This window comes from Passer domesticus, chromosome 35 (genome assembly GCF_036417665.1).
Source record: "Passer domesticus isolate bPasDom1 chromosome 35, bPasDom1.hap1, whole genome shotgun sequence".
Lineage (NCBI taxonomy): Eukaryota > Metazoa > Chordata > Aves > Passeriformes > Passeridae > Passer > Passer domesticus.
In genome coordinates, this window is record NC_087508.1 from 806,330 (window position 1) to 819,914 (window position 13,585).

The 13,585-nt window shown below is 61.2% G+C and overlaps 2 protein-coding genes across 6 annotated transcripts; one reads left to right on the top strand and one right to left on the bottom strand.

Moving 5' to 3' along the window:
• The first annotated feature begins 1,513 nt into the window (after window positions 1-1,513).
• On the top strand, window positions 1,514-4,194 carry POLR1G (RNA polymerase I subunit G). Its single transcript, XM_064402151.1, has 4 exons — window positions 1,514-1,579; window positions 2,622-2,742; window positions 3,345-3,877; window positions 4,163-4,194. The coding sequence occupies exons 1-4, from the start codon at window positions 1,573-1,575 to the stop codon at window positions 4,192-4,194; spliced, it is 693 nt and encodes a 230-aa protein (XP_064258221.1). The 5' UTR covers window positions 1,514-1,572.
• Window positions 4,195-4,215: 21 nt separating this feature from the next.
• Window positions 4,216-13,197, bottom strand: ERCC1 (ERCC excision repair 1, endonuclease non-catalytic subunit). 5 transcript variants are annotated; one of them, XM_064402202.1, is made up of 9 exons: window positions 11,195-12,582; window positions 10,428-10,826; window positions 9,922-10,025; window positions 8,909-9,008; window positions 7,856-7,932; window positions 7,014-7,113; window positions 6,539-6,610; window positions 5,671-5,739; window positions 4,523-4,722 (listed from the first exon to the last, which is right to left on the bottom strand). In XM_064402202.1, the coding sequence occupies exons 1-9, from the start codon at window positions 11,315-11,317 to the stop codon at window positions 4,669-4,671; spliced, it is 1,098 nt and encodes a 365-aa protein (XP_064258272.1). In that variant the 5' UTR covers window positions 11,318-12,582; the 3' UTR covers window positions 4,523-4,668. The 5 variants fall into 5 exon arrangements, 4 of the variants coding, with proteins under 4 accessions (XP_064258271.1, XP_064258273.1, XP_064258272.1 ...); XM_064402201.1 differs by lacking the exon at window positions 7,856-7,932 and having other exon boundaries at window positions 4,216-4,722; window positions 11,195-13,188; XR_010351728.1 differs by lacking the exon at window positions 4,523-4,722 and having other exon boundaries at window positions 5,672-5,739; window positions 7,014-7,142; window positions 11,195-13,192.
• Between the last annotated feature and the right edge of the window lie 388 nt (window positions 13,198-13,585).

Below are 13,585 nucleotides of genomic sequence, written 5' to 3' on the forward strand. Positions count from 1 at the left end.
CCCCCGCGGCCTCTCCGCCCAATTCCAGAGCGCTGGGTCACGCGGGGGAGGCGCGGGGGGGCCGCGCCCGCGCCCCGGGGCACCGGGGGAGGAACGGGGGGAGGGACCGGCACCGGGGAGGGACCCCGAAACGGGGAGGGGTCTCGAAAAAACGGGGAACGGACCCCAAAACCGGGAGGGGGGATCCAAAACGGGGAGGGGGTCCCGAAAACGGGGAGGGGGAGACCCCAAAAACGGGGAACGGACCCCAAAAATGGGAGAGAGGTCCCGAAAACGGGCAACGGGTCCCAAAAACGGGAGGGGCGGGATCCAAAATGGGGAGGGGGAGACCCCAAAAACGGGGAACGGACCCCAAAAACGGGGGGAGGGTCCCAAAAACGGGGAACGGATCCCAAAAACCGGGGCACGAATCCGAAAAACGGGGAGGGGTCCCAAAACCGGGGGGGGAGACCCCAAAAACGGGGGGGTTCCCACGAGGGGAACGGATCCCAAAACCGGGAGGGGGTCCCAAAAACGGGAAACGGACCCCAAAAACGGGGAGGGGATCCCAAAAACGGGAAATTCCCACGGGGGGGCGGATCCCGGGGAGAACGGATGCCAAAAACGGGGTGGGGGTCCCAAAAAACGGGGGAGGGTCCCGAAAACGGGGGAGAGACCCCTGAAACGGGGGAGGGGTCCCAAAAATGGGGGGAGGATCCCAAAACCGGGGGGGTTCTCACGGGGGGGCGGATCCCGGGTGAGAACGGATCCCAAAAACGAGAGGGGGACCCCAAAACCGGGGGGAACGGATCCTAAAAAAGGGGTGGGGGTCCCAAAAATGGGGGGAGGGTCCCAAAACCGGAGGGGTTTCCACGGGGGGGAACGGATCCCAAAAACGGGGGGGGGGGGTCCCAAAAACGGGGAAATTCCCACGGGGGGTCCCGGGTGAGAACGGACCCAAAACCGGGGAGAGATCCCAAAATCGGGGAGGGGTCCCAAAACCGAGGAACGGACCCCAAAACCGGGGGGGGTTCCCCAAACCGGGGTTCCCACGGGGGGGGCGGTTCCCACGGGAACTCCCCGTTCCCACGGGGGGGGGGTCCCACGGGAACGATTCGGGTCCCGCGGGGGGGTCCCCGTGAAGGGCTCAGCTCCCACGGGGGGGTCTCCGTTCCCACCGGGGGGTCTCCGCTCCCACGGGGGGGGTCCCGCTCCCCAAATTCCCGCCCCCCCCCCCAACCCCCGGTACCTGCGGCGCCGCTCCGCCCCTGCCCCGCCCCCGCCCGTCCCGTCCCGGTGCACGCCGGGAGCCCGGATCTGCCCCCTCCCAGCTCCGCCCCGCCCCCTCCGGTGCCCCCCGAGCCCCCCCCGCGCCCCCCGGGGCCCCCCCGCGCCCCCCGGGCCGGGGTCGTTCCGGGGGTCGCTGTACCTTTAAATGCCGCCGGGCCGCCCGCGGGAGGCCACGCCCATCCCCATTTATGGCTAAAATGGGCGTGGTTTATGCGGAGCCGCGCCTTTTGGCCCCGCCCAGGACTGTACCAAGTGCGCGGCGGGACGGGGGGGGGCGGAGCCAGGCGGGCACGAGGCGGCGGCATGGAGGGTGAGGGGACACGGGGGGACACGGGGGGGGCTTTGGGGACACCGGGGGGGCTTTGGGGACATTGGGGGGGCTTTGGGGACACCGGGGGGGCTTTGGGGACATTGGGGACACTGGGGGGGCTTTGGGGACATGGGGGGGGACGGGGATGAGCGGGGGGACATTGGAGGGACGTGGGGACATGGGGGGGACATTTGGACACTGGGGACATTGAGGGACATTGGGGGGGACACTGGGGACATTGAAGGGGCTTTGGGGACACTGGGGGGGCTTTGGGGACATGGGGGGCACGGGGATGTGCGGGGGAACACTGGGGACACTGGGGGGACATTGGGGGGACATTGAGGGGGTCAGGGGTCATTGGGGACAGGGGGTCATGGAGGGGACATTGGGGGGACATTCAGGGGACATTGGGGGGGTCAGGGGGAGATCGGGGACATCGTGGGGACATGGGAGGACATTGGGGGGAACTTTGGGGACATTGGGGACATGGGAAGGATATTGAGGGGACATTGGGGGGGACATTGGGGACATGGGGGGGTCTGGGGGACACGGGGACATGGCGGGACACCGGGGGGTCAGGGGGACAGTGGGGGGACATTGAGGGGACATTGGGGGGGTTTGGGGGATATTGGGGACATTGGGGACGTGGGGAGGATATTGGGGGACATTTGGGACATTGGGGAGGACAGGGATGCGTGCGGGGGACACGTGGGGATTGGGGGACATTGAGGGGACACTGAGGGATCTGGGGGACCCGGGGTGGCCCCAGGGGTGTCACTTACTGTGTCCCCAGGGTGACACGGTCACTGTCCCCAGGGCCACCCCCGCAGTTCCACTGTCCCCAGGGTGTCACTGTGTCACTCTCAGTGTCACTCTCGGTGTCCCCAGGGTGTCACTGTGTCACTCTCTGTGTCCCCAGGGTGTCCCCAGGGTGACACTGTGTCACTCTCGGTGTCACTCTCTGTGTCCCCAGGGCCCCCCCCGCGGTTCCGGTGTCCCCAGGGTGACACTGAGGTGACACTGTCACTCTCTGTGTCCCCAGGGCCCCCCCCGCGGTTCCGGTGTCCCCCCGAGTTCCAGGCGCTGCCCGGGGGGGTCCCCATGGGGGGTCCCCAGGCCGAGCTGTGGCTGATCCGCGCCCCCGCCGACTTCTGTCCCCACAGGTGACAATGACAATGGGACACTGGGGTGACAGTGGGACATTGGGGACACCGGGGTGACAGTGACACTGGGATGGTGACAGTGACACTGGGACATTGGGGACACTGGGGTGAGAATGGGACACTGGGGGTGACAGTGCCAATGGGGGGTGTCCCCAGCTGGTGACAATGCCAACGGGGGGTGACAGTGTCCCCATCCAGTGACAATGCCAATGGCGGTGACAGTGCCAATGGGGGGTGTGACACTGACAATGGTGGGGGGTGACAGTGTCCCCAGGGGGTGACACTGACAGTGGCTGTGTCCCAGTGTCCCCAGCGGGTGACAGTGCCAATGGGGGGGTGACAATGACAATGTGGGGGTGACACTGACAATGTGGGGATGACAATGACAATGTGGGGGTGACAATGGCGGTGACAGTGACAATGTGGGGGTGACAGTGGCTGTGTCCCGGTGTCCCCAGCGGGTGACAGTGACAATGTGGGGGTGACAGTGACAATGTGGGGGTGACAATGACAATGTGGGGGTGACAGTGACAATGTGGGGGTGACAGTGGCTGTGTCCCGGTGTCCCCAGCGGGTGACACTGTCCCTGTCCCTGTCCCCAGCCTCGAGGGCTGCCCGGTGCCCCTGCGCGGGCTGGAGCGGCTGCGGCCCGGCCACACCGCGGGTGACAGTGACACCGGTGCCACCAGTGCCACCAGTGCCACCCCCGGGGAGCTGCTGGTGCTGCGGGCCGGCCCCGCGGGGCGCGGGGACTGTCCCCTGCTGCTGTCCCCGCTGTCCCCGGGGGGGGCCCTGCGCTGCGCCCCCCCCAATAACGGGGGCCCTGAGCATCGCCCGCGGCCTCGGGGACACGGCGGGGACAGCGGGGGACACGGCGGTGGCACTTGGGGACACGGCGGTGGCACTTGGGGACACGGCGGTGGCACCGGGGACAGCGGGGACAGCGGGGGACACGGCGGTGGCACCTGGAGACACGGCGGTGGCACCGGGGACAGCGGGGACAGCGGCACCCGAGGGGACTCAGAGGAGGAGGAAGAGGAAGAAGCTGAAGAGGGAGGAGCCGGAGTGACCCGGGGCACCTGCGGTGTCACCTGTGTCACCTGTGTCACTTGTGTCACCTGGGTCACCATTAAATGTCTTTTATTTAAAAAAAAAAATAGATTTTTGGGGGTTTTTTGGGGTTTTTGGGGGGATTTTGGGGGATTTTGAAGTTTTTTTGGGGGGATTTGCGGGGTTTTAGGGGTTTTTTGGGGGGATTTTTAGGGGTTTTTTTTTTGGTTTCTTGGGGGGCTTTTGGGTTTTTTGGGGGGATTTTGAGGGGTTTTGGGGGATTTGTGGGACTTTAGGGGTTTTTTGGGGAGATTTGTGGGATTTTGGAGGGATTTGGGGGGACTTTGGGGGCATTTGTGGGATTTTGCAGGCATTCCTTGGATTTTGGTGGTTTTGGGATGATTTTGGGGGATTTTGGGGAGATTTCTTGGAGTTTGGGGGAATTTTTTGGGAGATTTTGGGGTATTTTGTAGGATTTGGGGATTTTAGGGAGGATTTGGGGGGATTTTTAGGGATTTTTGAGGGATTTTGGGGAGATTTTTGGGCATTTTGAGGGAATTTTGGGGGGATTTTTTGGTTTTGGGGGATTTCTGAGGGATTTTTAGGGATTGGGGGATTTTTGGGGAATTTTTGGGGATTTTGGGGAGATTTTTGGAAATTTTGGAGGATTTTTTGGGAGATTTTGGGGTATTTGGGGGGGTTTGGAGGATTATTGAGGTTTGGGGGGATTTTGAGTGATTTTTTGGGCAATTTTTTTGAGATTTTGGGGGATTTGTGGGCGATCTTTGGGGATTTTGAGGGATTTTTGGTGGTTTTTTTTTGCTTTTTTGGGGGGTTTTGAGGGATTTTTGTGAAGATTTTTGGGGATTTTGGGTCTCATCTGGGGGTCTTGAGGAAAGGCTCGTGCAGGACATCGAAGAGTCGCTTGGCCTGGTTGGGGACAGAGGGACAGGAGTGTCCCCAGTGTCCCCAAATTTTCCCCTTTTTATCCCTTTTATCCTTTTTTGTCCCCTTTTTATCCCTTTTTGTCCCATTTTGTCCCTTTTTTATCACCAAATTTGTCCCTTTTTGCCCCTTCTGTTCCCTTTTGTCATTTTTTGTCCCCTTTTTGTCCCCAAATTTGTTCTTTTTGTCCCATTTTTGTTCCTTTTCTCCCCTTTTTATCCTTTTTTTTGTTCCTTTTGTCCCCTTTTTATCCCTTTTTTCCCCCTTTTTGTTCCCTTTTTTCCCCTTTTCCTCCCTTTTGTCCCCAAATTTGTTCCTTTTTTTCCCTTTTTCTCCCTTTGTCCCTTTTTGTCCCCAAATCTGTCCCTTTTTGCCCCCAAATTTGTCCCTTTTTGTCCCCTTTTTGCCCCTTTTATCCCCTTTTTATCCCTTTTCCCCCCTTTTTTGTCCCTTTTATCCCTTTTTTGCCCCTTTTGTCCCTTTCCCCCCTTTTTATCCATTTTTGTCCCCAAATTTGTCCCTTTCCCCCCTTTTTGTCCCTTTTTATCCCTTTTTCTCCCCAAATTTGTCCCCTTTCTTTATCCCTTTTTGTCCCCAAATTTGTCCTTTTTTGTCCCCGTTTTTGTCCCTTTATATCCTTTTTTATCCCTTTTTTATCCCCTTTTATCCCTTTTTGCCCCCTTTTATCCCTTTTTGTCCCTTTTTCCTCCCTTTTTGTCTCTTTTTATCCCTTTTTCTCCCCAAATTTGTCCCCTTTTTTATCCCTTTTTGTCCCCAAATTTGTCCTTTTTTGTCCCCCTTTTTCCCCCTTTTTGTCCCTTTGTATACTTTTTTATCCCTTTTTATCCCTTTTTGTCCCCAAATTTGTCCCTTTTTCCCCCATTTTCCCCCTTTTTGTCCCTTTTTTCCCATTTTCCCCCTTCCTGTGCTCACCTTCTGGGGTCCCACGCCGGGACACAGGGACAGCTCCCCCCGGGACGCGCCGGCCACGGCCGCCAGCGACTGCGGGGGGACAGCGAGGGGACAGCGCCACCGGGGGCTGGGGACGCGCGGCCACGGGTCCCCGGGGTCCCCAAATGTCCCCAACGTCCCGATGTCCCCAATGTCCCCAAATGTCCCCAATGTTCCCAAAGTCCCAAATGTCCCCAATGTCCCCAGAGTCCCAAATGTCCCCAGAGTCCCCAATGTCCTCAGTGCCCCCAGTATCCCCAGTGCCCCCAATGTCCCCAAATGTCCCCAGTGTCCCCAATGTTCCCAATGTCCCCAAATGTCCCAAATGTCCCCAGTGCCCCCAGTATCCCCAGTGTCCCTGCTGTCCCCAATGTTCCCAATGTCCCCAGTGTCCCTGGTGTCCCCAATGTCCCCAAATGTCCCCAATGTCCCAAATGTCCCCAATGTTCCCAAAGTCCCAAATGTCCCCAATGTCCCCAGAGTCCTCAATGTCCTCAGTGCCCGGTGTCCCCAGTGTCCCCAATGTCCCCAGGATGTCCCCAGTGTCCCCGGTGTCCCCGTGTCCCCAAATGTTCCCAATGTCCCCAGTGTCCCCAGTGTCCCCAATGTCCCCAGGATGTCCCCAGTGTCCCCGTGTCCCCAATGTCTCAAAATGTCCCCAATGTACCCGGTGTCCCTGCTGTCCCCAATGTCCCCGGTGTCCCTGGCATCCCCAAGTGCCCAGTGTCCCCAGTGTCCCCTACTGTCCCCAGTGTCCCCTACTGTCCCCAGTGTCCCCATGTCCCCAGTGTCCCCAGTGTCCCCCCCAGCGTCCCCAGTGTCTCCAGTGTCCCCAAGTGCCACCACTCACCCCGAAGGTCCCCAGCAGGCTCAGGGCGTCCGTCTTGTTGACGGACTTGACGCTGGTCAGGCAGTCTGTCACCTGCGGGGGGACATTGGGGACATTTGGGGGACATTTGGGACATTGGGGACATTTGGGGATGTTTGGGACATTGGGGACATTGGGGACATTTGGGGATATTGGGGACATTTGGGGACATTGGAGACATTTGGGACATTGGGGACATTTGGGACATTGGGGACAATTGGGGATGTTTGGGACATTGGGGACATTTGGAGATGTTTGGGGACATTGGGGGCATTGGGGGGATTGGGGACACTGGGGACATTTGGAGACATTGGGAACATTGGGGACACCGAGGATACTGAGGATATTTGGAGACATTGGGGACATTTGGGGACATTGGGGACATTTGCTCAGGGACACCCGGGGACATTGGGGACACTGGGGACACTTGGTGACATTGGGGACACCGGGACCGGACCCGGGACAGGAAGTCGTGCTCCACGCGCTCCTTCAGCAGATCCGGCGGCTTCTGCTCGTAGGACTTGAACGTCTCCAGGTAACGGCCGGCCTCCTCCGCACTGCCGGGGACACGGGGACACTGGGGACACTGGGAGACAGCGGGGACACTGGGGTGACAATGGGGACACGGGGACAGCGGGGATGCTGGGGACACTGGGGACAGCGGGGATGTTGGGGACAGCAGAGACATTGGGGACACTGGGGACAGCAGGGACAGTGGGGACATTTGGGGTGACAATGGGGACACTGGGGACAGCGGGGACATTGGGGATGTTGGGGACGTTTGGGCATATCGGGGACATTGGGGACATCGGGGGGTATTTGGGGATATTGGGGACGTTGGGGATGTTTGGGGACATTGGGAACATTTGGGAACATTGGGGGGATTGGGGACACTGGGGATGTTTGGGGACATTGGGGACACTGGGGACATCGGGGACAGCAGAGGACATTGTGGATGTTTGGGGACGTTGGGGACATTGGGGACGTTGGTGACACTGGCAACATTGGGGACGTTAGGGATGTTGGGGACGTTTGGGGATGTTTGGCATGTTGGGGACATTTGGGGACACTGGGGATGTTTGGGGACAGCAGGGGACACTGGGGACGTTGGGGACACTGGGGACATTTGGGGATGTTTGGGATGTTGGGGACATTTGGGGACATTGGGGATGTTTGGGGACACTGGGGACACTGGGGACGTTGGGGACATTTGGGGACACTGGGGACATTTGGGGACGTTTGGGGACGTTTGGGGACGTTGGGGACATTGGGGGCACGGGGACACGGGGACAGCCGTACCTCCAGGCCAGCAGCAGCGTGCAGTCGGCGAGGAGACAAACCTTGGCCAGGTCCTTGAGCGACTGGTGGGGGTCACGCTGGGGACAGGGACAGGGACACGTCAGGGACACGGACAGAGGGGACACGTGAGGGGACAGGGGACAGGGACAGGTGAGATGGGGACAGGGACAGACACAGTGACAGTAGCAAGGTGACAATGACAATGTAACAATGCCAAGGTGTCAGTGACAATGCCAAGACGACAGTGACAGTGACAATGGCAGTGACAATATGACAACAACAGTGACACAGTGACTGTGACAATGTGACAATGACAATGACACGGTGACACAATGACAATGACAAGGTGACAGTGCCATCTCACCACGTCCACCTGCAGCAGCAGCACCCTGAGGGGATGGGATGGGCACACAGTGACAGTGACAATGGCAGTGACAATGACACAGTGACAATGTGACAATGACAAGGTGACAGTGACACGGTGACAATGTGACAATGACAGTGACAGTGACAATGACAATGTGACAATGCCATCTCACCACGTCCACCTGCAGCAGCAGCACCCTGAGGGGATGGGGTGGGATCGATGCACACACAGTGACAGTGACAGTGACACAGTGACAATGACAGTGACAATGACAATGACAAGGTGACAGTGCCATCTCACCACGTCCACCTGCAGCAGCAGCACCCTGAGGGGATCGGGTGGGATCGATGCACACACAGTGACAGTGACACAGTGACAATGACAGTGACAATGACAAGGTGACAGTGACAATGTGACAGTGCCATCTCACCACGTCCACCTGCAGCAGCAGCACCCTGAGGGGATGGGGTGGGATCGATGCACACACAGTGACAGTGACACAGTGACAATGACAGTGACAATGACAAGGTGACAGTGACAATGTGACAGTGCCATCTCACCACGTCCACCTGCAGCAGCAGCACCCTGAGGGGATGGGGTGGGATCGATGCACACACAGTGACAATGACACAGTGACAATGACACAGTGACAATGACAATGTGACAAGGTGACAGTGCCATCTCACCACGTCCACCTGCAGCAGCAGCACCCTGAGGCCGCAGCCCCGGCCCAGCGCCCGCAGCCGCTCGTGGATGTACCCGGGGTGCAGCTGGTGGTACCTGAGGCTGCGACAGCGAGGGGACACTGAGGGGACACTGAGGGACAGCTGGGACATCCTGGGGACAGGGACAGCTGGGGACACTGAGGGGACAGCTGGGGGTACCTGAGGCTGGGGACAGGGAGGGGACAGCGAGGGGACACTGAGGGGACAGCGAGGGGACACTGAGGGGACAGCTGGGGACACTGAGGGACAGCTGGGGACACTGAGGGGACAGCTGGGGACACTGAGGGGACACTGAGGGACAGCTGGGACATCCTGGGGACATGGGGACAGCTGGTGGTACCTGAGGCTGCGACAGGGAGGGGACAGCGAGGGGACACTGAGGGGACAGCTGGGGGTACCTGAGGCTGGGGACAGGGAGGGGACACTGAGGGGACACTGAGGGGACAGCTGGGGACACTGAGGGGACAGGGACAGCTGGGGACAGTGACAGGGACACTGAGGGTGCAGCTGGTGGTACCTGAGGCTGGGGACAGGGAGGGGACAGCGAGGGGACACTGAGGGGACAGCTGGGGACACTGAGGGACAGCTAGGACATCCTGGGGACATGGGGACAGCTGGTGGTACCTGAGGCTGGGGACAGGGAGGGGACAGCTGGGGACACTGAGGGGACAGCTAGTGGTACCTGAGGCTGGGGACAGGGAGGGGACATTGAGGGACAGCTGGGACATCCTGGGGACAGGGACAGCTGGGGACACTGAGGGGACAGCTGGTGGTACCTGAGGCTGGGGACAGGGAGGGGACACTGAGGGGACGCATGGGCACACCCGGGGACACCTCAAGGCACCAAGGGGACACCCGGGCACCCCTGGGTCACTGAGGGCACCCGTGGGCACACTGAGGGGACACTGAGGGGACACTGAGGTGGCCCCTGGTGACACGCGGTGGCCCCTGGTGGCCCCTGTCCCCGCTCTCACCTGAGGAAGAGCGCGCAGGCGCCGGCGCCCAGCACGAAGTCGGGCGCCACGTCCCCGAAGTGCCAGGGCACGCTGCGGATGAAGCGCAGCACGGGGTTGCCGCGCTGCCGCCGCGACATCAGAGCCCTGTCGCGACAGGGGACACGCCCCCGGGACGGGGACACGCCCCCCGAGACGGGGACACACCCCCCGTGTCGCGACAGGGGACAGGGACACGCCCCCCCCAGACAGGGACACCACCCCCCGGGATGGGGACACACCCCCCGGGATGGGGACACGCCCCCCGGGATGGGGACACGCCCCCCGGGATGGGGACACGCCCCCGTGTCGCGACATGAGCCCGGGACACGCCCCCCAGCCCGGGACACGCCCCCGTGTCGCGACAGGGGACAGGGACACGCCCCCGAGATGGGGACACGCCCCCTAGCCCGGGACACGCCCCCTGTGTCACATGAGCCCCAAGCCCAGGCACAGCCCCGCCCATGTCGCGACAGGGCCCCGCCCACCTGGCGCGGGCTGACGATGACGCCGCTGCTGCTGGTGCCCGCTCTGGGCACCGGAACCGGCACCGCCCGCAGCAAATCCCGGTTCTGGTCCCGGGGCTCCTCCCGGTTCTGGTCCCGGTCCCGGTCCCCGGGGGTCGCGAGGGGTCCCGGGAGGGGTCCCGGGAGGGCGGTTCCGGCGGCTCCGGGATCCCCGTCCCGGTTCTGCTCCCGGTTCTGATCTGGACCCCGGTCCTGCTCCCGGTCCCGGTCCCGCTCCCGGTCCCGGTTCTGCTCCCGGTCCTTCCCGGTCCCCCCCTCACCCCTCACCACGAACTCAGCGTAAGAACCGGGACCGGGCGGGATCGGAACCGGCACCGGCACCGGCACCGGAGCGGCGGAGGCTCTGAACAGCGACGGGACCTGGCGGGGACACCGGGACACCGCCGGTCACACCGGGACACCCGAGGGGACACCGGGACCACCCCCGGTGACAACGGGGGGACCGCCGGGACACCGGGACCACCCACGGGACACCGGAACCACCCCCGGTGACAACGGGACACCGCCGGGACACCGGGACCACCCACGGGACACCGCCGGTGACACCGGGACACCGGGTTAACCCCCCACGACCTTTCCCGGTCCCCCGTGATGTCCCCGGTCCCGTTCCCGGTCACTCCCGGACCCCCGGTGTCCCCACTCCCCCCGTTCCCGGTCCCCATCCCCGGTTCCCGGTTCCGCCCCCGTTCCCGGTCCGGTCCCCGGTCCCCTCCCGCCACCGCCGGTACCGGGGGTTCCTCGGGACCCTCCTGCCGAACGGTGAAGCGCCGCCGCTTCCCCCCCGGTGCCGGTGCCGGTGCCGGGTCCGTGGCGGCCCCGGGATTCGGGTCCGGGTCCGGATCCGGGTCCATGGCGGGGTCCGGGGGTCCCGGGGCCGGTTCCGAGGGGGGTCCCGAGGCCGGTTTCGGATTCCCGGGATCGGTTCCGGGGGGTCTCGGGTGGTCCCGGGGCCGATTCTGGGGATGTCGGGCTCGGTTTTGGGGTCCCCGGTTCGGTTCCGGGGTCCCCGGTTCGGTTCCGGGGTCCCGGAGCCGCCGCGCGCGCTCCGGTACCGCGGAAGGGGCGTGGCCCCTATACTCCCTCACGATTGGACCGCCGCGCTGTCAATCAAACAATCATCCCACCCCCTTTTCCGCCAATAGGAAGGGGCGGGGCCGCCGCCCGCTGGTGGGCGTGGCCATTGAGCACAGACCACGCCCCCCGAGTGTGACAATGACAGCGCGGGGACCCGAACACCCCCGGGACCCCCGGGACCCCCGGGACCGGGAGCTGGCGGCGACAGGGACCCCGGGGACAGCGGGGAGACACGGAGGGGACAAAAGGGACCGGGGACAGAGGCACGGAGCAGCCCGGTACCGGAACCACAGGGATTGGATCATCCCGGTACCGGAATCATTGGGGTTTTGGATCATCCCGGTACCGGACCCTCACGGCTCCAGACCATCCCGGTACCGGAACTATCGGGGCTTGGATCATTCCGCTCGGGGGACTCCGGTGCCGGTCCCGGTCAGGGGCTCCCATCCGTGGATCTCCGGTGCCGGTGCCGGTCCCGTTCGGGGGCTCCGATCCCGGTCCCGGTCCCGGGGTCCCGGTCCTGGTTCCGATCCCGGCCCCGTTCGGGGGCCCCGGTTCCGGTCCGGTTCAGGGGTCCCGGTCCCGGTTCCGATCCCGGTCAGGTGGTCCCGGTTCCAATCTCGGCCCCGTTCGGGGAATCCGGTGCCAGTCAGGGGGTCCCGGTTCCGGTTCCGGTCTCGTTCAGGGGTCCCGGTCCCAGTTCACGGGTCCCGGTTCCGATCCCGGTCCCGGTTCCGGTCCCGTTCGGGGGTCCCGGTCCCGGTCCCGGTTCTGGGGGCGGGGACAAACCCCGCTCCCCAAGCCCCGCCCTCCCGAGTTTGACCGACAGCTCCACCGACCAATGGGAGCGTCCCATTCAGGTCACGTGTCCTGTGCGGCCGCGGGACCGGTGCTGGGACACGTGAGGGGGCGGGGCCTGCGCGGGGCACGTGGGCGGGGGGCGGGGCCGCTGCTCGAGACACGTGACTGGCGGGAGATGGGGGAGGGGGAGACGGAGAGACCCCCGGGACCCCCCAAAATCACCGGGACCCCAAAAATGGGAAAAGACTCCCAAAAAGTGGGGAAAAAAAAAAAAATCTCCATTTAAAGTGGGAAAAGTCCCCTAAAAATGGGAATACCCCCCAAAAAAAAGTGGGAAAAACCCCCCCAAAAGTTGGAACCCCCACAAAAAGTGGGAAAAATCTCCATTTAAAGTGGGAAGACTCCCTTAAAAAGTGGGAAAATCCCCCCAAAAATGAGAATCCCCCAAAAAAAAAGGGAAAAATCTTCATTAAAAGTGGGAAAACTCCCCTAAAAAGTGAGAAAATCCCCTAAAAAATGGGAAATCCCCCCCAAAAAAGCGGGAAAAATCTCCATTAAAAGTGAGAAAATCCCCCCAAAAAGTGGGAAAAATCTCAATTTAAAGTGGAAAAACTCCCCCAAAAAAGGGAAAATCCTCCCCCAAGAAATGGAAAAATCCCCCCAAAAATGGGAAAATCCCTCCAGAAAGTGGGAAAAATCTCCATTTAAAGTGGGAAAATCCTCTAAAAATGGGGAAATCCCCCCAAAGGTGGGAAAAATCTCCATTTAAAGTGGGAAAAATTTCCATTTAAAGTGGGGGAAAATCCCCTAAAAAATGGGAATACCCCCAAAAATGGGAAATCCCCCCAAAAAGTGGGAAAAATCTCCATTTAAAGTGGGAAAACTCCCCTAAAAAGTGGAAAAATCCCCCCCAAAATGGGAAAATCCCCCTAAAAATGGGAAATCCCCCCCCCCAAAAATGGGAAAATCCCCCCCAAAAATGAGGAAAATCTCCATTAAAAGTGGGAAAACTCTCAAAATAAAAGGGAAAATCCCCCCCAAAAGGGAAAATCCCTCGAGAAAGTGGGAAAAATCTCCATTTAAAGTGGGAAAAATCTCCATTTAAAGTGGAAAAACTCCCCTAAAAAGTGGGAAAATCCCCCCAAAATGGGGATAGCCCCCCAAAAAGTGGGAAACCTCCCCCCCAAAAAGGGAAAATCCCTCGAGAAAGTGGGAAAAATCTCCATTTAAAGTGGGAAAAATCT

What these genes read in the sequence shown, in the direction of transcription:
- ERCC1 (XM_064402201.1), bottom strand. Translation starts at nt 11,317, where the DNA reads ATGGACCCGGATCCGGACCCGGACCCGAATCCCGGGGCCGCCACGGAC. An exon ending in TCATCGTCAGCCCGCGCCAG is followed by an intron (nt 10,026 to 10,427) that starts GTGGGCGGGGCC and finishes TCGCGGCGGCAG; the next exon opens with CGCGGCAACCCCGTGCTGCG. An exon ending in AGCACGACTTCCTGTCCCGG is followed by an intron (nt 6,611 to 7,013) that starts GTCCGGTCCCGG and finishes GTCCCCCCGCAG; the next exon opens with GTGACAGACTGCCTGACCAG.
- POLR1G (XM_064402151.1), top strand. An exon ending in GCCGACTTCTGTCCCCACAG is followed by an intron (nt 2,743 to 3,344) that starts GTGACAATGACA and finishes CCCTGTCCCCAG; the next exon opens with CCTCGAGGGCTGCCCGGTGC. An exon ending in CACCTGGGTCACCATTAAAT is followed by an intron (nt 3,878 to 4,162) that starts GTCTTTTATTTA and finishes GGGATTTTGCAG; the next exon opens with GCATTCCTTGGATTTTGGTG.